General features: G+C 34.7%; 2 protein-coding genes, 1 long non-coding RNA gene and 1 pseudogene across 4 annotated transcripts; 1 reads left to right on the forward strand and 3 right to left on the reverse strand.

Moving 5' to 3' along the window:
* Positions 1-2,167: 2,167 nt before the first annotated feature.
* On the reverse strand, positions 2,168-3,458 carry LOC126551630 (uncharacterized). Its single transcript, XM_050205542.1, has 4 exons — positions 3,283-3,458; positions 3,114-3,218; positions 2,582-3,056; positions 2,168-2,522 (listed from the first exon to the last, which is right to left on the reverse strand). The coding sequence occupies exons 1-4, from the start codon at positions 3,449-3,451 to the stop codon at positions 2,387-2,389; spliced, it is 885 nt and encodes a 294-aa protein (XP_050061499.1). The 5' UTR covers positions 3,452-3,458; the 3' UTR covers positions 2,168-2,386.
* Positions 3,459-3,506: 48 nt separating this feature from the next.
* On the reverse strand, positions 3,507-6,983 carry LOC126551626 (uncharacterized). 2 transcript variants are annotated; one of them, XM_050205535.1, is made up of 5 exons: positions 6,869-6,983; positions 6,553-6,813; positions 4,085-4,195; positions 3,718-4,028; positions 3,507-3,653 (listed from the first exon to the last, which is right to left on the reverse strand). In XM_050205535.1, the coding sequence occupies exons 2-5, from the start codon at positions 6,728-6,730 to the stop codon at positions 3,507-3,509; spliced, it is 747 nt and encodes a 248-aa protein (XP_050061492.1). In that variant the 5' UTR covers positions 6,731-6,813; positions 6,869-6,983. The 2 variants fall into 2 exon arrangements, with proteins under 2 accessions (XP_050061492.1, XP_050061491.1); XM_050205534.1 differs by lacking the exons at positions 6,553-6,813; positions 6,869-6,983 and adding an exon at positions 4,252-5,066.
* Positions 6,984-14,622: 7,639 nt separating this feature from the next.
* Positions 14,623-16,463, reverse strand: LOC126551636 (THAP domain-containing protein 1-like; annotated as a pseudogene).
* Positions 16,464-16,769: 306 nt separating this feature from the next.
* LOC126551638 (uncharacterized) lies at positions 16,770-23,002 on the forward strand. The gene is made up of 3 exons (XR_007605540.1): positions 16,770-21,747; positions 21,812-22,124; positions 22,204-23,002. It is a non-coding gene; the product is annotated as an uncharacterized LOC126551638 (long non-coding RNA).
* The last annotated feature ends 3,131 nt before the right edge of the window (positions 23,003-26,133 follow it).

Consider the following 26,133-nt stretch of genomic DNA (forward strand, 5'->3'; position numbering starts at 1 on the left):
GAAGATACATCATATCCACTAACACAAGGACTTGGTAATTTAATATTTTCAAAATCTCCAAAATTGTACACCAAAAACGATTTAGAAACATACAAATCTATATTAATTCAAACATCAGCTCATTTAACAGCAGACGGAACAAAAATTAAAAGAGGTGGGAATAAATACTCGGGTTTAATCCAAAATCTATTTCCATCGGGCGCTGGACTGTCAGTTAAATAACAAAAACATAATTTAGTATACTGGAACGATCCTAACGAGCTAGTCGAAAGATTGAAGTTACTATTGGCGTCAAAAGCAGCTGGTAATACAGGTGTTTCCAACGAAATACTCTCGATTTTTGAAGAATTGCGCGAAGCTGGGTTAATAAAAAGTATTCCAAATGTCTAAACGTGAAATAGCAGTCGAATTACACAAACCGGCTAGGAAAAATTATCCACGGCGTAGAGTTAATGTTTACGGAAAAAACGATCTATGGCAGGCAGATTTAGTCGAAATGATACCGTATTCGAAAAAAAATAAGGGCTATAAATATATCCTATGTGTCATTGATTGTTTTACAAAGTTTGCCTGGGCAATAGCGTTAAAATCCAAAACTGCCAAAGAAGTTGCCTGTGCAATGTCTAAAATATTGCATAAGCGCACACCAAAACTATTACAGCTCGATAATGGTAAGGAATTTTACAATTCTACATTCGATGCCTTGATGAAGAAACATGATATTCATAAATATTCAACTTATAGTACTATGAAAGCGTGTATTGTAGAACGTTTCAACCGCACATTGAAAGAAAAAATGTTTAGAGAGTTTACGGCACGTGGCTCGCACGAGTGGATTTCTATTTTGCCTTCATTGATTAACGAATACAATAATTCAAAACATAGAACTATAGGAATGACGCCTGTACAAGCTGATGCTAATCCTACGTCAGTAGAAATAATGCAACGAAAAATTATTAATCGAAAAAATAAATTTAACGTTGGCGATAATGTCCTTATAAGCACGTATAAAAGTGTATTTGCAAAAGGCTATTTACCGAGCTGGTCTACAGAAATATTCAAAATCGTTAAAATTAATGAAACATTACCTACTACTTATCAGCTGCAAGATTATACTGGAAAACCGATTGCTGGTTGCTTTTATTCAGAAGAAATATTGAAAACAAATTATCCAAATGACTATTTAGTCGAGAAAATTATCCGTAAGAAGGGGAAGCAAATTTTTGTGAAATGGCTTGGCTTTGATAGCACTCACAATAGCTGGATAAATATGCGTGACATTAGAAAATAGTGTCAGTCAAGCTACAGTCATGAACGTGTTTGGTAGTTCTCAGTCTGGTGAAACAAATAAAATTATTTTAAATCTCGAACAAACCGTTAAATCGTATTCTAATAAATTAGATAAATTTGAGCATTTACTTGACGAAAATCATAAATCCGTTCAAATTCAAGAAGAACAAGTAGAAGCGATACAATCAACGTGTGTGGAAATAACTGAGCATATGACAAGAAGTGAAATATCATTACAATTAATCAAAGAAAATATAGAAGTGTTTAAAAACATAATTCCTGCTATACTGAGTCGTCTTAATACTATCGAAACGTATTATAAAAACAAGTCATAATGTCTTCGGCCATCTTGGACATGCAATGCGTTCTTGGCGTAAACAATAAATACATGATTAAAGAAATGTCCATAGTAGACACAGAAACATGGGCGACTCAACACTGGATTTTTAAACATTCAAAATCCATGGAGGATAACAAAAGTCGTAAAACCAACAAGTGGTTGGAACGTAATTATCATCAACTAGCTGTAGAATTTGGTGATGTCGAGTATGAAGAACTCGGTAAAATATTGAATTCATTAAAATTCACCTGCATTTACGTCAAGGGTGAACAGAAAAAACAAGTTCTTATGGAGTATATACCGCACGTCGCACTAATCAACATTGAAGACGTTGGCTGCCCTCGTTTGGATCAAATATGTGATGACGAAACTTTACCTTGCTGTATTTTTCATATGGAATTTAATCCTAAACAATGTACATTTTACAAAGTATTTGCTATAAGGAAATGGTTTATAAATAATTCATAACAATTTTGAATGTATACATTTTATTTAATAAACATAATAATATTTTAACTTTGTGTTTATTATTTTTTTTTTTTATTTATACATGGTTACAAGAAGGTTAGAATATTTACAAGTTTATATACACGGTATTTTTTACAATATAACAAATATACATGGTATTTTACATGGTATTTTACAAACTAAACATTAATCTATATCAAGTATTTAAAATATATAACATGATAATATTTTCAATATACAAATTTATATACATAGTATTTACAAATTAGAAATATATACAGTATTTAATTATGTAGACATGCATTCCCTTAGAAGTAATCTCATTAAATCTTTATCCGATTCATCCCACTCATGCCCAGCAACGTGTACTGGAAACTCATGATCAGGCCATTTAACAGTCTCCTCAGATTCAAGTTCGTCTTTCCTATAAAAAAATTATATAAGTTAAACAGTTTTATGATATGTAATTATTCTAAAACTTACTCTAAACTATAGTGTCCGTAAGCCAAGGTATGAATTTTATCTTCTAGTATCACCCTTTTATCATCATAGCTGTTAAATGTCAACTTATCTGACTTTATGGTCTTGAGCTGGTGTTTGAATGATCGGATTGAAACGTTCTCTCGGTACGCCTCCACGCCGGCTTCACCAAACAGACAACGATAATGGTCATTGAATGTCATGTGGTTCTTTACCACATGCCCACGGATTCCCTTGGCTTTGATTTTTTCCTTCCCATTGATCTTATATGCATAAGACTTGGCTCTGAGAGCACAAAACTCTGTCATAACGAGTCCATCCGTCTCGTCAGAAAACAAACCCGGGATTTTCTTACGGTCAGCAATGTAACACGGATGGTCTTTCGGAAGATTTGCCGTGTCCATTCGGTCAAGCAAGTTGGAATTGTGTGCTAAGTCGTTGTAAAAGTTGTCAGTCAAAACATGATACACCAGTGAATCTAAAATAATTATTATAAATTAGTATATAAAAATGAGATTAGTTTAAACAAAATTACCAGTGTCAGTGTACATGAGATTGATTTTGTCTCCGTAGTGTTTTTTCATGACATTGTAATGGTAATCGTACATTAATGTTTTTGAAATATCTAGCACGGCAAAACCTGTGAAAATAAATATATTAAAATAAAAATCTACCGTTAAAAAAAAATTAAAGTGAAAATTTACCTATATAAATAGGTTTACAAAAATCGATTATTTTATTTTCCAATGAGACAGCATTTAGATTTTCGTTATATGTCGTGCAATATTTGAATGTTGAACGATTTATCAGCTTCTGGAGACGTTGTTCACTAGACACTAGTTGTATGTTAATTCTTTTCCTCATGCTTTCCATCGTTTTTCCTGGATAAACGACAGGAATTAATTAAAAAAAAAAACCTTACTATAACTTATAATAACATACCAAAAACAGCATTATTCATCAGCTTAAAAAAGTCCTTTTCAAAGTCGTTTACTGCCTTCTTCCGCAACTCTGTATTAAGACTGATATATTCAGCTAGCCAAGCAGACTGATTAAACTGTACTACTCTATGCACCTATGATAAAATTAATATATTAAAATCTAAATCTAAATAAGTGTATATATATATATATATTTACTTTTTCAACTATGAGACCGTTGGCTATAGCTTGCTGCAAGTTTCGATAGTGTATAACATAATTTTTCTTTGATTCTAGTGTCGTCATAAGTTTTTTCACTTTAGAACCTGGTGGAATACTGTTTTGAGGCAGAAAGGGTAAATCATTGTGATGACCATGAAGTTCTGCCGGATAAACCAAATCAACTTCATATATTCGGCCGATGGGAGATGTTTCGTTTAAATCATTTAGACCGTCTAGTGATGGTTTGACCCACTTAAAACCTCCATATGGCATGTATTGAGACATAGCCCAGCCATATAAGTTATTACCTAAATATTGAAATATATTATCAACTGATTAAAGGAAATTATAAAAATATACTTACAGTCTTGGTATATCAGCCATGATTTAGGATTTGACGGTTCGTAATCTGGGGTATTTTCGTTGTTTGCTTTAGCGTAACGCATGCTTGCTTGAGTTAGACCACCACGAATTCCTTTAATAAAAAAAATAAAACATAATTTATAAATAAACAATCGCTTTATAATTTACCTTTTTCAATCATCAACAGCATATCATAATCAGAGAGTAATTCAAGTTTCATAGACGTGTATTTCAACATACAGTCAAAGCTGAAACCTGGTGCTGTGTAGTAGAATGCCGGGTCGAGGTGATATGTGCTCAAACACAGATCACGGAAATTTTCAAAAACATCAGCCAATAATAAGACATCAATTTTGAGATACAGATCTGAATATTCACCGAGTGATCGACAATTGAAGTGGTCCCATACTGTTTTTGCGTGTTCGTAATCTGCGTTTTCAATATTTGACTCTGTTAATGTGCTATAAAATTCTTCTTTCTGTGGTAAACTTGTCTCTTCTAGTTTGCTCCAATTGTCTGTATATTCGTACGGGTATACTCCTTTACGGGTAACAAGCGGCATATCTTCGGGTTTAAACACTTTGGCAATTTCTCTGAACTTTTCGTATCCAGGTGTTATTAAATTTGAGGACAGGGTCGATAAGCTTGACGCCATAAATCTGCATGTGTCAATGAATCTTATTGAAAACTTGTTGTTTACATATTTTGAGAATGAGACATACTTTTCTTCACTGTTCGGAATAACATTAATAGTGTTTGAATCATAGCCAAGACGTGTCACAATAAAATGTGCATCATAATTTGATAAATTATGAAAAAAAACCGGTATAAAATTAGGTGTTTGGAGCTTAAGGTTACATGTATTGCATAATGTTTGCCTAAATTTTCCCGATAAATGGCAGTGATCTGCCACTTTATGATTTTCTTTAGAAAACTCGGCCTTACATAGATTACATATACAACATGACTCGTGTGTTTTTCGTTGGTCATCGGTGAAAATGATAGGGGTGTTTGTTTTCAGTAATTTTTCTATTTTCTCAGCTATTTCCACAATACTATCGACAAAATGTTTTGCAACGTCCGGGTTGTTTTCATTTCCACGATAAATAATTGGTGAAGTCGGAATATTAAATTTTTCAAGTAGTTCGAGTGGTATGTCATCATTCGCCTTAACCAAAAATCCATAGCTCATCGCTTCATGGTTTTGAAAAGCTGTTGTTTTGTCTCCAATTTTCTCATCACTTTTTTTAAGCAATGCTTCAAAATCTGCGTAAATTACTATCGGATGACGTTGTGTTTTTTTCCACCCGGTAAACTCTAGCATTGTTCCAGGTTCAGGCATCTGAGGTAGTATGGGCTTATGAGTGCCACATATCAGTTTATGTTGCGCTAGTCCAGCCTCTCCATTCAATTTATATTTGTACTGTTGTCCATCGAATGACGTGAAGCACCGTTTACAAAAAATTGTTTGTCCATTATGTTTGGTCTTTTGCGAGCGAATGAGTCTAGAAAAATTTGAGATGTAGCTAAAGTGGTTGTTATCTTCGTCTGATATTAATAGTAGATCGAAATGTTCGGGTTTTTCTTCATCCACTACTTTTAATGGAAATACTTGGTATTTAACAACTTTTGGTGGTTGAAATTGCTTTTGAATACCGTAAACATTGACAGACACGTTCGGATTATTTCTTTCAAAAATTTTTACTTGGTGAAGAGGTGTCGGGAACGAAAGATCAGAAAAATTATACCGTCCTTCGTGTTCAAAATAATTTTCACCAACATAAGCTTTATTTTTTCCTGTAACATGCCTAGCAAGAATTGCCCATTTGAAGCATTGCATGTCCAGGTTTTGCGGGTTGATAGTGGCTTTTTTATTTTCTATTGGATCTGGTAATGCCATGTAGGAAGATCCAACCATAGGTGTATATTTATATACACCTAACATTAAACCGTCTATGCACTGTAAAGTAAAGCCACTACCCTTGCTCGAATACTCGGTTTGTTCTGTCATTAATTTTGTAAATGCCTCTTCAACGATTTCTTGTACTCCAGTATCAGTGAAAATCGCCCTAGCTGCAGTTTTAAAAGCACGGTTTTCAGACGAATATTCTACGTGTGGAATATTATATGTTGCCTCTAGCTTTAAATTGAACTTTATAGGATGTTTGCACGCAATTGATTTTAATAGCTTGACAAGTTCTGATTTAATCGAATCAAGGAAGTATACATAATTTTCTATATTACTCATATTTTTAATGTAATACCAGGTGACTGTACGGTTCGAGGAAGACGAGATTTCCACAAACCCAGGGGACTGTACTAGATTCAAGCGCGCTTTTTTTGCAATGATAGCTGACTTTGTGTTGGCCAAAGAAACACGTTTCCCGTTTTCACCCGTAGTGTATGAGTCTTTAAGAAAAAAACCTAGTTAGCAAATACCCAGTCTATATAAATATTTAAATTACTAACCTTCCGTATCACAGAGTCCAAGATTTTCGACGGTGGTTAGAACTTCCATACATTCATCGTCACCAAGGTTGCCCAAAAATTCATCCATCGCATTATCTTGTTCGGTTGATAGGGGAGTAGTTTGGATATTTCGTACTGTTAATATGCTATCGTTTTGGGTGGTAGGTCCTGGATTCATGGAAGACGCTCCAGCTGGTATGTTGGGAACAAAAATGTGTGGCGCGATTTGAATATTTTCTGTCAGCGGGGCTGGGATGCCACCTGGTAATCAATATTGTATAAATAAATATATAAAGCGGATTACAAAAATACGTACCATGAAATTTTTTTAAATGTCTGATGAGGTTGGTCTTGTAACTGAATGTAATGGAACACCTAGTACATGGGTAACGCACACCCGCATGCTTTTTTTCATGCCTAACCAAATTACGTTTCGTCGTGAATTTCGAAGTACATTGCTGACATTTGAAAAATGTTAAATGAGTTTTTCGGTGAGCGAGCAAATTAACCTCGTAGCTGAATTTCAAAGGACATTGCTCGCATTGAAACATTTTATAAAAATAAAAGACAGACTGACCGAAAAATATACTCACAACGGTTAAAGACGGGGTGAACGATAAATATACGATTGAAGACTGAACGACTGACGACTCTTTCAGAGTATATATATATAGCCAAATTTAAGTAGGCGGGCATAGGTAGTGTAATATACTTAATGATATTTAATTGATTATCGATGAATTGAATATGGATATGTGAGAGGTGGTGTAGGGATATACATTATGAGTCGGCGACATCCTGGCGACACGAGTCGTACGAATTTCGAAAAATAGGTATTTAACATATCGAATAATCCTAATGGCATTTTATATACAAAAGTAGGTATATCGGTTATTAATGCCTCCTGTGATGGCTATTAAGATGGCAATATATTGGTGTATTTATTTGATTGACGTGTCAATACCTGTGACAATTATTATATTGATTATTTTATAATTTTCGACGAGCGTGCGAACAGATGTCTATTTTATCCTTTAATAATTGTTCTTTAAGTGATGTCTGGTAATGACAATACGGTGGCGATTTGTATGCCGTGCGAGAGTTATATATATATATATACGTCGAGGGTAAAGTAAACAAAACCACCACCTGTACATTATAATGACCATTATACCTTTTAACTGTATCGACAATAATAAGATACAATTCATGCCATTAGGTATGAATATTATCATTTTATTAGCACACTGTGTCTACCCTGCCTATTTAAAATGTAAAGTAGCTCAACAAGTAACAAATATATGATAACAAATGATAACTGATAACATGTGATAACTGGTTGTATGTGATAACAAATGATAACTAGTTGTATGCATACGTATATGATAACAAATGATAACATGTTATAACTGATAATACAAGTCGCGCACGTACGCGATCGGGCGGCGGCGATGGTGGGATGCGGGATGCGGTGTTTGAATCGGGATGCGCAAGGCGGTATAGCGATGAGCCAGCAGGATGAGTGGCTAGAACTCTCTTTTACATACTACTTACCGTTATAATCCCGTACAGTGTCTTGTACGTGACTAGATAATAGGAATCGTTCCAATGACCAGTGACTTGATTTATTGGGGTTATTTTAGATTTTATTACATGCGTGCGACAACTTGACCGTTATATATTTTATTAATTGAAAATAACGGACTTACAAAATTTATGTAAATTTGAGCATATCATTACATCCACCCTACGCTTTTTTGTGTTGTGCCCTCACAACACCACTCATGGTTGAGTGTCAGCGTGATACAATAATTGAGATGTTAGAGAAAGAGAAGAAATTAAAATTCAAAAGTTAAAAGTTTAAAAGTTAGAATATAAAGCAAACGGGTCATGTTTTTGTTTTGTTTTATACATAATTAAAGGGTTAATGATGATATGATTAGAGCTTGTACATGTAATATCGGAATAGTGTGAGTGCAATTTTGAGGCTTGAGTTTTCTTCCACTCCTATTCTAATATTGCTCTAATTGTGTTTATTTTAAAGAAGAGAAAAAAATTCTTTTTTTGAGTTTGAATTTCCTAACTGGTGGATTATAATGATTGCTTTACAATTTTATTGTAGTTTGACATGATATTAAAAGTTGTACATTATGTTGTTATTGCTTAATTTCTAATTTTGTATTCTAATTTATTAATTAGAGCTTATGTCTAATGATGGTAAATGGCCTTGTATATATTTTTTTATCTATATTCTATCTATGTTTATTTTTTATATGATAAATCTTGATTGTGATTTAATAAGAATTTGTCTAATTTGAATTTTTGTATTTTGTTAGTTTATTTGTTGTTTATTTATTTTTATTTCTGTTTTAGTATTATTTATATTTGATTTAGGAATGGTCTTTCTATACTTATATTAACTTAACTAAGGTTAGTTTATAACTTATATTAGGTTGTTTATTCTTTACACATTTTTTTTTTTTTATTAATTGCAATGACAATTGTGGTTTAACTTATACTATTGGTTAGTTAAGGTTAATGTTTTTTACATTTTTTTTTTTTTTTTGATTTGGGTATAAACAGCTGTGACTTAACTTATACTACTGGTTAGTTAGGGTTTTACTTATACTAGTTTTAAACTACAATATTATTATTACGTTTTTTTTTTGACTATTTATTAGATATCTTATACTAACTTAATTTTATAATTAACTTTTTTTGTTTATTACAGTTTTTTTTTTGTTGTTTTTTTTTTTTTTTTGACGTACAAATAACTTTAACTTATTAATTCTAAAATTACTTATACTAATTTTAAATTATGTTATTAAATATTTTTTTTTTGTTTTTTTTTTTGTATTATTTATATTTGTGACTTATATTATCTTTATTATTAACTTATTTTTGTAATGATTATTTATGAAAAGAAGAGAGAATTGTCTCTCTTTTTATATTTTTATGACCCTCTTTTTTTTTTTTTTTTTTTTATTATTTTTTTTTTTTATATATATTTTTTTTTATACTGAGAGTCTTCTCTGGTAAAGTGCTATTGATGCTCCACTTTTTTTATGCTTATCATCTGTTTTTACTATTTTGTAATCGGAATTTTTTGAATTATACTGTTTCTTGTGCTTGTTGTGCATCAAGTGGTGAGTTACATTGGAAAATAACCCACCAATTAGGTTGATGCTCCATCCAAAAGTATTATATAATAAAGATATATTGAGCCCAGTATTTATTAATGTTATAATTATTTTGAAAATAATAACTATCCCTAATACGCCTGACATTATGTTACCAAAACTCGTGAACCAGCCCCACATGTTATGTAGTTCTAGTTCTTGATGTACTAACTTACTAATGGTTTGTTCATTAATTAAATTTTTTACATTAATTCCCTGATCTATGACACTGTGACCTAACGTTTGTCGAATTAGATTTCTTTGAACTGTTTCCGATTCCTGAGGGAACATTAAGTGATTTTGTAACGCCTTCATTATGTCAGGTGTATATATACCTGCCGTCATAAAGTTGTCCGAACTTTCGTAGGACCATGTGAGCGCAGTATCAGGTTTTAAGGATTGTGGGTTATTTACCTTATGTGGTTTAGGTGTCAAAGAAAACCATTTTCCGTTTTTCTGAAAAGCGGAGGGTAAGTATTCATTACAATCTATTTGGGTGCCGTACGTCTGTAATATGTGGGTTTTCGGAGTCATGAAGTGTGTTTTGTTGTTGAAAAGAACTGGAAGTTCATTGAAACAAGAATCTTGTATTGATATTTCTACATCTACTGGTTTGCACTTTTGTAAATAGATAATTTCGCCATTTTTAATGGCTACGAAGCCGGGCCCTTCACCAATGGTGTAAGCAAATTCTGAAAGACTGTACGAGGCTAATGATAATTTTTGAAATAAGAGTTGTCTCTCGAAGTTGCATTGTTTTTTGGTCAAATCTTCGTAGAGATTTGTAACTGTTCTTTTTATTGTGTATTCTAGGTATACGAATTTTGTGTTTATGTATGAAAATAAGTCGGTATTGAAAGGTTGAATTTTTTTTTGGTGAAAATATGTTGACGTACATGGGATTAGATAGTATAAGTAGTTGATTATTTTCGGTTTGGGCAACTGGTATGTTGCAGGCGAATGCCATGGAAATTTTTTTTAATACAAATGCAGTATAAGTCGTTTCTACAATGTAAGTTTCGGTTTTATGATTGTTACGTCCTAATGAAATGACTAAGGAGGCCGGCCCGTCGTAGAATACATCGTACTCTATAATACTACAGTCCGACTTTTCGTTCCTCCAAATCACCTCTCCTTTATATTGATCGAGTCCATACGATTCTGATAATTTAAGCCTGGAACCCGTTGGTAATATTACTATGTTATCTTTGTTGTTCGCTAGCGCTATACCCTCAGACAAATAAATTTTATATTTGGCTTGGACTATGACGTTGTTCCATGTACCCCTAGCATTAGTGAAAGTGGTACTTTCGCAATTGCCATATTTGTCTAATATACCCCCACTTGTGTGTGAAGTGATAAAAGTTTCATTTATCCTTAACCCAGATATAATACCTCCGAATGGGGTCTGATAAATTAATTTCTGATGTAAATCATCACATCGGGCATAACCTAATTCGATGACTTCTGAATAGTAACTCCCCATCTACCATTTGAGCATCTTCAAATGTGGAGCATCTAGTTATCAAATAGTCAACTGAAATAAAGCATGATCTGAAGTATTGTGTATGAATTTCTACTTTTTGTAATAGTTTTATTTTTGGTAGTGATTCGATTTCCGTGGGTTTCGGAGTTTCGCAGAGATCTATATCTATGCTGTTGAATGCACTAATGTTTATTTGTGGGCCCCCACAGTCATATGCTATGAAAGTTTGTATAGGATTGAGCTTTAAAATACAGATGTAAGTGAGTATGTACTTAATATAGAGTGGAAGCATTTTTGATTATAGTTATTGTTTTATTGTTTTTTTTTTTTTTTTTTTATTAATGTTATTTTGTTATTATTTTTATTTATTAATTTTATTATGTATAAATAGTATGTGATAATATGTTGTCACCTTGATTTCTGAAAAAAAATGTACTGTAATTGTGTTTTTGTAGATATTATATTGTATTAAAATACAATATATTGTTAATAAGCGATAGGCATTAAAAGTCATGCTTATTGTTACAACTAATGATAATGGCATTAAAGCTAAAAAGGTAAGTATTATATATATATTTTTTTACATGTGTTTTTATAAAGTAAATAATAATAATAACAACTATTTTATATAATTAATTCTTATACTATAAGTTATTTCATATTACAAAATTGTGTAAGTAACATTTATATGATTTTAATTTATATTAGCGTAATATATAGTTTGAGATGTGTACATATATATGTTGATTTTTTTATAAAGATTGGAGAGCAAAGTGAGTATTAAGTATAAATTTATTTTTTACTATGTATATGCTGTTATTTGTTATTCTCTTTTATGGTATGGTTTTAACCTCCTAATGTGTATAGTATCAATAAGCTCTTTATTATTTAAGATTAATTTTATTTTGTAATTAAGTTCATTAACTTTGTCTATTAGGTATCTTAAATGGTCCTCTATATATAGGCCCTAATTTTTTGATTTAATAAACCTATTGGCTTGCCACTCATTTTTTTATTTATTTGACATTCGTCACAGGATTTAATGAAATTGGTGGTGTCTTTATGTAAAGATGGCCAATAGTATTTATTTTGAATTTTATGAATAGTGCGTGATATGCCTGTGTGACCATCTGTAGGCGAATCGTGATAAGATTTTAGTATATCATTTATAAGTGTTTTCGGTATTACTAAGATTGGATTATAGTTTATCGGGGGTGTGTATTTTTTATAATATAGTATTTCATTTTGTAATATGAATAACCTAGATTTTCTTTTTATGTTGGTGGGTACCTCTTCATTATTTAGTGCTTTTATTATATTATTGCAAAATTGGTCATTTTTTTGTTGTGTTTTTATGTCGTGTAAGTTGGTCAATGTGTCGATATTGTTGTTGATTTTGCTTATGATTTTAATGTTGTTAATTGCGTTTCTAGATAGTGAATCAGCGACTTTGTTTTCTTTATCTTTTTTATATATTATTTCAAAATCAAAGTCTAATAATTTTAGTGTTAGTCTGGCTATCCTAGCGGAGGGTATTTTTAAACTGTTATAATATTGTAAACTTATATTGTCACAAAATACAGTAAATTTACGTCCCCATAAATATTCTCGAAAATACTGAATACCTACCGAAACAAAGTCCAAGTAATTCAAGAGTGGTAGAGGAATAAGTTTTCTCCGAGTCTAAGAGTTTTCTAGAAGCATAACCTACAGGGTGTAATTTATTTTTGTCATCGGGTTGCTCAATGCATGCGCCTAAACCCATTATAGAAGCGTTTATTGTTAAATATACGTGTTTATTGTCGTCGAAATGCATTAATAAAGGTTCCGAGATTAAACATTTTTTTAATTTATTGAATGATTCATTATGTTGGTCAAGCCATGTTATTTTATTTGTTCCTGATTTTATTAATTCACTAAGTGGGTGTGCAATTTTTGCAAAATCTTTGACGTGTTTTCTATAGTACGAACACATGCCTATAAACGATCTAACGTCTTTTATTGTTTTAGGTATATTAAATTCAGTAATAGCTTTGGTATTTTTGTCTAGAGGTTGTATGCCGATAGTTGATACCTCGTGTCCTAATAATTCAATTTTATCAAAAAAGAACTTACATTTTTTTGTTTTTAAAGAAAAATTTATTTTATTTTTCGAATGCTTCGCGTAAATTGATTATTGCTTGTTCAAAATTATTGCCATAGGAGACTAAATCATCGATGTAAATTATGATTGATTTATATAATATATTTGAAAATGCTTTATTTAGTTCTCTTTAAAATATTGCACTACTATTTTTAAAACCTTGTGGAAGTCTTGTGAAGGTTAATAAACCTAGAATGGAAGTAAATGCAAAGTTTATATTGGTCTTGCTCTTTGACAGGGATCTGGAAAAATCCGCTGTTTAGATCTAATGATGAAAAATATTTTGCTCCTTCCAGGGCTCTAAATAAGTCGGCAATACGAGGAATTGGGTATTGATCGCATTCTACTCTATCATTAAGTTCTTTGTAAGATACAACTAAACGGTATGATCCAGCCTCCTTTTTTTTTACTAAAAATGCCGGGGTGGCAAATTTTGAAATTATTGATTTTACTATATTTGCTTTTGTTAATTTATTTATTTGGTTCTCTAATTCGGTTCTTTGTTGCGGTGAAACTCTATGAGGTGCATTAAATTTTGGTTCTTTATAATTTCATTTCATTTTAATTTCACACGGTTTTATATTGGCGGCTTTTATGTTAGAAGTGTCGGTTGTGAAAATGTGTCTGTATTCAGTTAATAGCTGAACGACTTTATTATGTTGTATTATGCTTAGGTTAGGAGAAATCGAAAATGGTGTACCCTCGTAATCTGTTATAGATAGTTTTGTGAAATTATTTACTTGATCTGGGACCGTTATTATGTCACTTATTTTTTTATCGGTTTGTTTGATTTGTTTGTTAACGATATTTTCTAATGATTTGACATGTGTTGACATTTTTGTGTAAGGGGGTGTGTTGGAATAAGACCTTTTTTAATTTTGAGATGCCGCGTCTGTGGAATGCGGTGAATCCTTTATTTTAGGGATTATTTCCAGTTTATTATTATTATTTATTATATGGTTGTCGTTTGGGATTATTTGTATATTGTTAATTGTATTTATATTATCGTTTTTAGTGCTCTTGATATTTAAGTTATGTGTCTGTAAGTTGATTGTCGGTGTTTCTTTTATATGAATTATATGATTAGAGATTTTATTTGATGTTTTTGACCTAACTTGACCGTTATATATTTTATTAAATGAAAATAACGGATTTACAAAATTTATGATATGTAAATTTGAGCATATCCTTACAGCTTACTAACATGAAAACTAATGCTTCTGTAGCAGGAACATCCAACCCTTCCAATTGCAACTCCCCTCCAAAATCACAATATCCAACAAATTTGTTAAATTTATCGCTCCACAAAATTTGTTTTCTCAATGCCATGGCATCCATACATAAATTGCAGTGCTTATCTTCTGCTTTTAAAGTTTTTAAAGCCTCCATAACCTCAGTAAAAATTCCTGGTTCTCCATTTACAGATGATGTCCAGTTCATAATTGATTTACAATTTGGCAATATCAAGATGGATCTAAAATTATTCAAAAATTATTAGTAGATACAAACTGGATATATATTTATTTATTAAACGGGACAAGCGCAATACTAAGAAACTGGTTTAGTCCCCAAATAGAAAATAAGAATAAATAAAAAAAAAAATAAAAATATGGGACTGTTTCACAAATAGTCATGAAGTGGACAATCAATTTATTGATACCTGAAGGATGCACACTACAGAAAGTTGCGTTGGGTAAAAGATAAATTATATATTATTTTTTTTAACTAATATTTATAATTTTGTAAAATATGCTTTTAAAATTAAAATTCTGTGTATGCACTAAGCGCATGAAAAAGAGTTTAATTTGCAAAAAAAAGCTCTTAGCATGGTGAAACAAATATTTTTTATCATAAGCAATGTTTTGAATGATTATTAAAAAAAAACAAGCAAACCCCAAGTTCCAAGCCTTACTTATAAGCATTTAAGTTTTTTAAAATGTTATAACATACTCCTATATAATATACATACATAATACTCCGTGATTTCTAAAAAGGAAATTGTAATTTTGCTGTACAATATATCACTAAGACAATATATTTTTGCAATAATTAATTACTAATTAGCATTTTATAATCAACTATATTATTTACCTTACATACTCGTAAGCTTTTGGCGAATAATAATGAAGCGTTAAAGAAAATTCTTTTATTGCCTTATTGTACTTGCGGCCAGTACCTTTACGCTCTTTGTTTTTAATCAGGTTTTTAAACAACTTCAAATTGGTACCTTCAAATTTCTCCAATAATATTTGTTCTGTATCGTTTTCCAGCAAATTTTTTTTTCTAAAATCTTTTAGCAGATCCTATAAATTCGTTAATGAGGTATTTTTCCTCCTAATATTTTGTTGTAATCGTTTTATTTTGAGCTTTAGTTCAAATTTTGATGGTGAATGTTTTTTATGTTTTGGACTAGCAACAAATAATGGGCGTGCTCAGGTTGCTCTTGATGGTGTTATTAATAATGGCTCAAAACTGGTGTTAATAAAGGATCTTTCAGGTGTAATCAAATTAGTTGTATTTGAGAGTGGAGTCAAATATGATGCAATAGGTTCAATGCCTTCTAAATTGAAATAAAATAATAAAATTTATAGCTAAAATATTAAAACAATTCTTGGTATTATCTATTTATTTCATTTACCTAGTTCCGGTATTTCTAATTGAGACATATGTTTAGAATACGATGGAAAAATTGAAGGCACAGCGTTTGAGTTAAGCTTCAACTTGTAGCTACCACCAACATGTTGTTGAAAATCAGTTTGAACAAAATGATCACTGCACACCTTGCTATATTTCGAAGGGATAAATCCTTTTCGACCTAATGCCGTTATCCATAACTCATTTCTTTCTGTATCCTTAAGTGGAAATCTATTAAAAATACAAATTAAACAAGCAAATACCTATAACATCTAATAATAGTAAATTAGTTTTATAGTAGGTACATAACGTTAGTAGATAACATATTGATCAATTTTAAAAATGTTAATTATAATAGGTTAATATAAATATAGAATAATACTTACGAGAAAAAGTGTACATTTCTAACTACATTAATTATTGTAGAATGTCTATTCGTTCACAAATGTACACTACACGAAGTCACCATCTTAAATTATTAATTATACAAATTACAAAATAAATACAATAATGGTCGAAAAGGGGTCAGTAGTCGGTAAGTTGGGCAGCAGGCTTGTTTGTATTGTTATCATATTATATTATTTGTAAACATTGCCAAAGTTGCAAATGGCTGCCAGAGTCATTGATAAGAAGAAGTCGGGTATCTAGTTATTATACATATCTGTGGTCCCAACAGTTAGTCTAATGATTACTGCTTAATTTTTATAATAATAAATAGTTATAATATTTTAATATTAATATTTTGAACACTATATATATGTTTTAGAATAATTGTTTATAAACTATAATATGTAAAACAGTGTTGGTGGAAAGTTTTTTTAAAATCAAATCATCATTGATGAACAGCCCGGGGATTCTCTTACGCGCCGACGTGTAGCACGCATAATCCGGTGGTATATTAGAGGTATCTGTACGGTTCATCAAGTTTGGGTTGCCCTCCAAGTCTCTGTAAAAGTCGTCCGTCGACACTCGATACAGGTGGGAATATGTGAAGTGTAATAAAAATAAAACATTTTTATATTAAGTGGTATACACACCAGTGTCGATGTACAGCAAAGTAATCTTATCAACATAATGACGTTTCATGACGCTATAGTAATAATCATACATGAGTGTCTTGCTCCACTCAAGGACTGCAAACTCGATGCAAATCGGTTTACAGAAATCGATCTCTTTGTTGTGCATAGATACTGATGCAAGACTTTCACTATAAGTGGTACACTGCTTAAACGTGGGACGGTTAGTGAGCTTTCGCATCCTCTAGAGGCATGAAACAAGCTTCATATCAAAACAATTTCGGACATATTTCATTGTTATACCTTTTTAATGGTATTAATCCTTAAATCATTTCACGAAATTAATAATAATAATAATAATAAAACGCTATTATTTTGGGCTTTAAAAAATTTTTCTTCAAACTCATTCGTCACCCATTTACGCATCTCAGTGTTCAACGCGATTTATGGTGCCAACCAAAGAGATTGTCTAAACTCTAATACTCTGTACACCTGAAACGCATGAATAATTTTTTGTAGAAAAAGAGTAATGTATAGTATATTATATATATATATATATTATAATTTATAATAAATGTTACCTTATCGACGATCAGATCGTTGGCGATGGCCTGTTTTAGATTTGAGTAATGCACGACGTAGTAGTGCACTTTCCGCTCGAACGTATCCATCAACTTTCGGACGGTAGACCCGCGTGGAATGCTGGTGTGTGGTAAGAACGGTATATCATTGTGTTCGTCGTGCAGATGACGCGGATACGAAATATCGACTTCGTAGAATCGTTCCACGTCATCCGTATCCGACATCCACTCCAGCTGAGCCAACGCGATGTTCGGATTTCCCGCGTACCACGAGAAATCACCGTACGGCATATTAAATTTGCTCATGGCCCATCCGTAAAGATTGTTGCCTTCGGAAAAAATTAATTAATTAATACACATACATAATATATTAATATCATTAATATTATTGTATAATTACAATCTTAATATACGAGCCACGTATTCGGCTCTTCGGATTTGTATCCAGGCGTCTTCGGGTTATTGGCCTCGACGTGACGCCCGTTCACCTGTACCAGCCCGCCTCGAATTCCAAGCTCAAAAAATAATATTTGATCGTAATCAGTTAGAAGTTCTAATTTGACCGACTTGAATTTCAGCATACAGTCAAAACTGAACCCGGGCGCCGTATAATAATACGCCGGGTCCAGCTGGTACGTCGACATAAATATGTCGCGGAAATGCTCAAACACGTCGGCGCTTAGCAGTACGTCGATTTCGAGGTATACATCGCTATAACCACCAAGAGTCTGACACTCAAAACGATTCCATACCAGGGTGTCATGTTCATAATCGGCATCACTCACGTGCGTCTCGGTCAACGCACTGTAGAGCTCCCTCCTTGCTGACAGCTCTGTCTCGCGTAATTTTGAGTAGGAATCCGTGTACTCATACGCAAAAACGCCTTTGCGCGTCACCAGTGGCATCTCCGTCGGAGTGAACACTTTTGCGACTTCGCGAAACTTGCAAAAGTCTGCGGTCGTAAAGTTCCGCGCCAAGTTAGCCGAATTCGACGACATGAACCGGCATATATCGATAAATCTAACAGCGAACTCGTTATTGATATATTTCGAATACGAAATATACTTTTCCTCGCTGTTATGTATCACCGATATCGTATCGGTAGTTATCATACCCCAATTCGGTAATGATGAAATGAGCGTCGTAATTCGACAGATTATGTAAATAGCACGGGACGAACTTCGGCGTTCGTAATTTAAGATTGCACGCGCTACACAGAGTTTTAAGAAAACGACCGGACAGGTGATCGTGATGTGCGACCTTGTGGTTACTCGCGATAAACGTTTTCGCGCACAAGTCACACGCAGCTTACCTCCGTGAGCGCGAGCATCCTCAACAGACATCGACATCGGTACGTTGATCGTCTTGAGCAATTTACATATTCTGTCTGCCACATCGGTGACGGTCAGGACAAATCGTTTGGCCACATCGTCGGCGAACTCAGAGCCGCGAAAAACGATGGGGGCCCGCGGGATATCAAACTATTCGAGCAGCTCCACCGGTACACCGTCCGCAGCTACCACCAAAAACCCGTAACTCATCGGATGATGCGAGTGCAGCGTGGTGGTATTGTTGCGTGCTAGTATCAGATTTAAATCCAGATGGTTATTTTGAACGAAAGTTAAACTCATTAGCGAAATATGTCTTTATTGCGTATAAATGAAATACATGTAACAAACAAAATAAGTGGCTGAGTGTCATGAAAATGCTCAGTTGTTGATAGCTTTGGTACATCTGCCGTTGCTGGTCTTCGGGCTCCCTTATATATTGTGGTGCGTCTCTTGTTTACGTCAAGTCGTCGTCTTCTGGGTGAAACCAGGTGTCCTTGTAGTTGTTTTTTCAAATTCGGACAAAAATTTGATAATGTGCAATAACATCTCAAATGCATCATTAGTGCACTATAATTATTGGTGGGCTTATTATCCCGACATGTGTCATGGTCATAGTAGCATCTGCATCATCCTCGACACGAGGTATGGTCATACTAACTTAGCCTTGATATCTCGTAGATATCTCGTAGCCCATAACAGTATTTACTCCGTAGCGCTGCATCGTTTTCGGCAGAAGAGCCTCGAAGTCGGCGTCCAAAACTTCTCAAAACAAAAAAATTTACACAATTCAGCTCAAAATCGCGCATTTAAAACTTCGGGCCGCGAATTATACGGGCACAGTAATGTCGAACGTTTTTTAATCACGATTTCGCAGCGCTCCAGGCCGAAGAGGATTGTTACGCCGGAAAGTATAGTGAATTTTCCTTATCGTGTATCGACGGACTGCTCTTGGGTGTGTACGAGTACACGCCTATGGGGGGATCGTCGTACTTACCGTTGCCGGAAAGTATTTTGAATAGGAAGGCCGTTGTCAACCCACAAAATATTGACCAGCAATTTTTCAAGTGGGTGATCCTCGCCAAACATGTATTTAACGATCGCACAAGAGTAGGTACGATTTATTCGAGGGAAGAACACCGATACGACTTTTCTGCACTATCAACCCCCACTCCGGTGTCTGAGATAAAGGTATTTGAAAATTCGAATCCCGGCACGACCATTAATGTATACGGCGTAAGAAAATGCGTAAAAAATAAAAATAAAAATAATAAAAAGTCGTCCACACAATCTGTCGCGTACCCTCTGCGAATCGTGGATGAAGAAAAGGAGAATCATTTTGACCTGCTACTGATTACCGGAAAGGATGACAAGAATCATTACGCGATCATTTCTAATTTTTTACGCCTAGCCAGTTCTCAAAAAAATAATCACCAACATCGATTACTTTACTGCAAACGGTACTTCGCCAGTTTTGAGGACCGCCCATTAAAATATAAATTACACGGAGAGAAGGCACTGGCCAACCACCGTTTACTGTGCGGCTCACACAAACCGGTTGTTAGGAAGGAGACACGCTCAAATTCGAGGCGTGGTGTAAAACGGGTCGCCTGCTGTTCGTGGTATACGCTGACTTTGAAGCCCCACTACTGAAAACGGGGTGAAAACAAGGTGAAAATACCACTGCGATACACGAACACCATCCAATGAGCTACGGGTACCATGTTGTCGCGGCAGAGGGGGTGCCGACAGAGTTGCTCGACCAGTTCAACATACCTCGAGCTCCAGTCATTTTCCGTGGTTTAGCTACTCAGGACGATGTTGCCAAACGCTTTGTCAGCAACGTACTCGGCGTGATCAAAAAGATAGCAAGATTATATAAGGAAGTAAATGTACCGATTATTATGAGTGTTGAGGATTGTCACGTGTATGACGTCAAGACAATGTGTGAATTATGAAGTTGTACGTTTAGCGAACGCAATTGTAAAACTGCACACCACGACCACTTTTCGGGACGTTTTCTAAAAACATTATGCAACACGTGCAACCTTGTGTTGAAAACACCGAATTTTATACTGTGCTATCTGCATAATCTGTCCAACTACGACGCCGCCCATTTTATCGTGACGAATTTGGCGTGCGACGGCGACAATAATCGAATATCGGTAATAGCGAACACCGAGGAGAAATATATTTCGCTCTCGAAGTATATTAACAACTCGTTCTCCGTCAGGTTTGTAGACACGTGTTGATTCATGACGTCGAGCTTGGCGCACTTGGCGGAGAACTTCAGCTCCGCGAACTTTGATAAGTTTCGCGAAGTCGCGAAAGTGTTCGCCCCGTTGTCGTTGGTACACGGAAAGGCGTTTATCCGTACGAATATACGGATTCGTGGGATAAATTGGACGCTACGTACCGGATAAGTTCCAATTCTACAGCGCGTTGATGGAGACGCACGTGAGCGACGAGGATTATAGTCACGCGACCAGGGTCTGGAATCATTTCGGCTGCACCTCACTCGGCGCTTATAGCGATTTATACCTTAAAGTCGACGTGTTGTTAAGCGCTGACGTGTTCGAGAATTTCAGGGATATATGTATGGCCACATATTACCTCGACCCCGCACATTACTTCACGTTTTGACTGTATGCTATACTTTACGAAAGTTCAACTTGAACTTTTGATCGATTATGAGAAAATTCTCTTCATAGGGTTAGGCATGAGGGGTGGCCTGGTGCAGGCCAGCAAGCGTCACACGCGTGCCAACAATCCTGAGACACCGGGATACAATACCGAAGAACCTGACACGTCGCTCATATACTTAGATGGTGATTATAAAATATAAATAATATGTACTCGTATATTAATCCATGTTTTTCTGTATTTATTTAGCAAACAATTTGTACGGGTACGCGATGTGTCAGTATATGCCGATTGGAGATTTCGTATGGTACACGGGGAATCAGGAGGTCGCGCTGGCCCAGTTAGATGCGCGCGATGGACGATGTGGGTAGATTTTACGAAGTGGATATAATATACCCGGAGGATCTACGCGACGCCCACAACGATATGCCGTTTTTGCCTCACGACAACATTCCGCACGGGTTGACTGTCCGAAAGTTGATGGTCACATTTCTGCGGAAAGAACACTACGTGTACGAAACAACATTACGGAGATAAGATCGAGCTGCTTTATACCGATACTGTTACGTCTATATAAATCTCGTGCAGACTCATTCAGATATTATATATTATTATTATTATTATTATTATTATTATTTCAGATTTACTATTCTACCGCGTGATGACCAACGATTTCTTTGCTGACCTGATAAAAAATCCTAATTTGATGCGGTTTATGGACACCTCAAATTTCGCACACGATCACAAGTGCTATACAAATGCTCGGAAGCGCATTCCAGGACTTTTTGAATTCGAGTGTGGCTCCAGAACCGTTTACGAATTTGTAGCTTTGCGCTCCAAGTCTTATGCGAACGACGTGGAAGAGGAGATTACCATTCGCGCGAAGGGTGTTATGAGGCACGTGAATCGTAATCACCTCACTTTCGCCGACCATAAGCGGTGCTTATTCGTTGACGTGGACGACAATACAGAATCCAACGAGTGTGACAATGAGTTCGACGCAAATATGGAGAAAATGAGCGCACCCGATTCCGCACTGAAAGCTGTCGCACAAGCTGTCGATATTGTTATTAAATAATACAAACCTTATAAAATATTTAATAAAATATTTATTTTTTTCAAAAACCATCTCATCTTAACGAGAATAATTATACATGTTAAATGTATATAATTATATTATACGTCTCCTAAATTCGTATACACAAATGCCGACTATTAAATAATAAAACCTTATAAATATAAAATATTTCACCATCTCGTATTTGCGAGGATAAACCTTATAATAATTATTAAATAATATATTTTTTAAAACCAACTCATTGCTTGGACAAAATAATTATATAACTTGTTAAATGTATATAATTATATTATATGTCCCTTAAAACTATAGGATCTAGATAAAATGAAAATAAAAACATATTTTTAATTTTTTTTTATTAAAAACAAGACATAAAAATATTTATTATTATTATTTTTTTTTTTTAAAGCTACATTAGACATCACTTGAAAAACGAGCTTAAGCGGGTATGAATGTAATAATAAAGCTTCTTTTACTCATACCCCAAAAAATGAGGTTTACCAGGTCAGCCTCATGTTGATTGTACCGTTGTATTTCATCACTCGAAAATTGCACCAACTTGGGGAGAAATACATTGATTATCCCACCGCCAGCCGGATCTTGTAAGACGCACGCCACAGCCGTTCCAAATTTCGTCTCCACATTATTCATCGATTGTACGCGGTATTCGATGTCCTTTGTCAGTTCCTCGATAGATAGATTCAACATGTTCGTTTGCCGCTGGAGCGAAAACATCCATAATTAACTGTGAACAGAAAAAATAAACGTTAGAAAGAAAGTAAATTATTTAAATTAACTGAATTAACTCACTTTTTTAATTAGACGACGTGTGTGTAGAGTCGTGTGATGATGTCGTCTTGATATTGTTGAATGATGATGAGTTTAAAAAAAAAAAAAAATCGTCTGTTAATTTTATATAAGATATAAAAATTCTCCACTGACATTAAACTTTAACAAGACATTAGTGCATTAGTCTCGTGTAATACGTCAGCATATTATAATAATAATTAAATAAAACTCACTTTATTCGTGCGGAGGTGTTGTAATATTTATGTTTTGAACTGACGAGTGATGATATCTGGAGAGGTCTGTTTAGTCTTGTAGTGAGAAAATAGGACTGATTCAATATTGAGTGGACAGTGGACAAGTGTCCAAAATTATTGTCATTGGCGGTCACCCCCCCCCCCTACACCGTTCGGCGTGCGCAATATTTAGCGGGTACAGTGATTGATAAACAAATGTGTTTGTCAATATCACGGTCGAAAAGGGTGGTCCGCTGATCGGAATGTGTCGCTTCGGTTGTACGCGACTGGCGGGTTGACCTTCGACGCCAGATGATGGTATTTTACACACCGCCTGTAGGGTTGTCCAGATGTGGCTAATGAATACGCTTATTTGTGTGAAAAACTCCACATTCGTGGGCATTATATTATGTATATATCTATTTGCAGGAGACTATATAATAATATCGTGTATACAGAAATGAAATTATATTATTTTATAGAATACCGATGTTTTTTTTAAAATAGATTTTTAACTCCTTAGAATACCAAATATTATTATTTTAAGACAGATTATAATTTGTACCTCATATAATTACAATTATATGTAAATATTTTCTTGTGCACTGTAATCCTTCTGCGATCTTTCTGTAAAGTCACATTTTCATTGGTTTTGAGCTCAATCACTTCATAGGGTCCCAACCACTTGGCGCTGAGTTTCCCTTTTCTGGCATTGTTCTTGAGCAGTACTCGATCTCCTACGTGTATGTTGGTTGGATTTTGATTTTGGTCGTACTGTTCTTTCATCTTTTGCTTTTGTTCCATCAGACGATCTCTGGCTATCGGATGTGACAGTTGGAGTTTCTGTTTTAGTTCTATGTGGTAGTCCTCATAGTTGTAACGAGGTTCTGGAGGTTTTGTTATAGAATTCGGCATATTTATTTTTCGTCCGTACATTAGCTCGTATGGCTGCTTCCCCGTGGAATAATGTTCTGAAGAGTTAAAAACGAACATAGCATATGGTATAAATGTATCCCAGTTCATTTGGTCCTTATCCCCGAAATGTCGTAAGTATTCCCCCAGCGTCCGATGGCTCCTTTCCAGGGCGCCATTAGCTTGTGGATGATAAGGCGAGGTGTTGCATTTTTTTATCTTTAGCAGCTTACATACTTCAGGCTAGTACTCGGCTTAGAAACTCCGTTCCCTTTTTACTGACCAACATGCTCGGAATCCCATGCAGACATACACACGACGTCACGAAGTGATAAGCCACCGTATTTGCCTCATGGTTGAACATGGGAACAGCTATTGAATATTTTGTCAAGTCATCCTGCATTGTTAAGATGTACACATTATTATTGTCTGTCCTCGGTAGAGGTCCGACCACATCGATGAAAACTTTTTCAAAAGGCTCCATTGCTGTTGTACTTATAATCATGGGCTGCTTAATATTCCGGTTGCATGTTTTGTGTATTTGACACGATGGACACTTAGAGACAAATTCTTTTACGTCGTCCGCTAACCCTTCCCAGTTGAACTGTGTTTGGATGCGCTTCAGTGTTTGGTTGATTCCGCGATGACCGCCTAGTGGGCTAGCATGGTACTCCGCTAACACTTGTTGCTTTTCTGAGTCCTTCAGCTCCGCTTATGGGTAGATATGAACCTCTATGTTCAAATCATTAAACACAAACCGTATCATGTTCCTGATGATAGACCAATCCAGTTGATCGTTTACGGTACCGATCCTGGGAATCGCCAACTTCTCGATGTTGAGTTCGACGCATATGCTTCTAAGGTTCTGTATTGTTAGGAACTATTGTTATGTCCTCCAATGATGCTTTTTGCCAATATTTATTCTTTGTAATCATGTGCAAAATGTATCTTTACCCCTGACGCATATATATAACTTCATGGATTCGCGGGTGTTGGCTCTTCAGCATAGCTACGTTCCCAAATTTTCTGCGAAATAAGAGCCCTGTGCCGTTGTTCATCTGTAGATCCTGCGATACACAATGTGCAAAACTTTGGTCTGACGGTGCGTCAAATAGATCCCCAGATTCTTCTATTACCCTGCTGTTGGTTATAGTCTTGCCCTTCACTAGCTCTAAGTAAGTTTCAAAACTCAGTTGAACATATGGGGTGGAAGTATTATTCAGCAAAACCCTTTCCATTCGACTCAATGCATCGGCATTCGTGTTTGCACTGCCTGGTTTGTAAATGACCTCGTACTGGTATTCAGCTAGCTTGAGTCTCCATCGCATAAGTCTGGAGCCTGGGTCTTTTACATTGAACAGCCATGTAAGTGGTTGATGGTCTGTGTACATTCAGAATTTCCGGCCCAACAGATAGGATCTGAAAAGCTTGACTGACCACACAATACTCAATAGCTCCTTTTCGGTAGTGCTGTAATTGCGCTCCGCTTTATTCAGAGTACGCGACGCGTAAGCAATAGGTAAATCATGTCCTATTTCACCTTGGGAAATAGCGCTTCC

The sequence above is a fragment of the Aphis gossypii genome, chromosome X (assembly GCF_020184175.1).
Source record: "Aphis gossypii isolate Hap1 chromosome X, ASM2018417v2, whole genome shotgun sequence".
NCBI classification, from domain to species: Eukaryota; Metazoa; Arthropoda; class Insecta; order Hemiptera; family Aphididae; genus Aphis; species Aphis gossypii.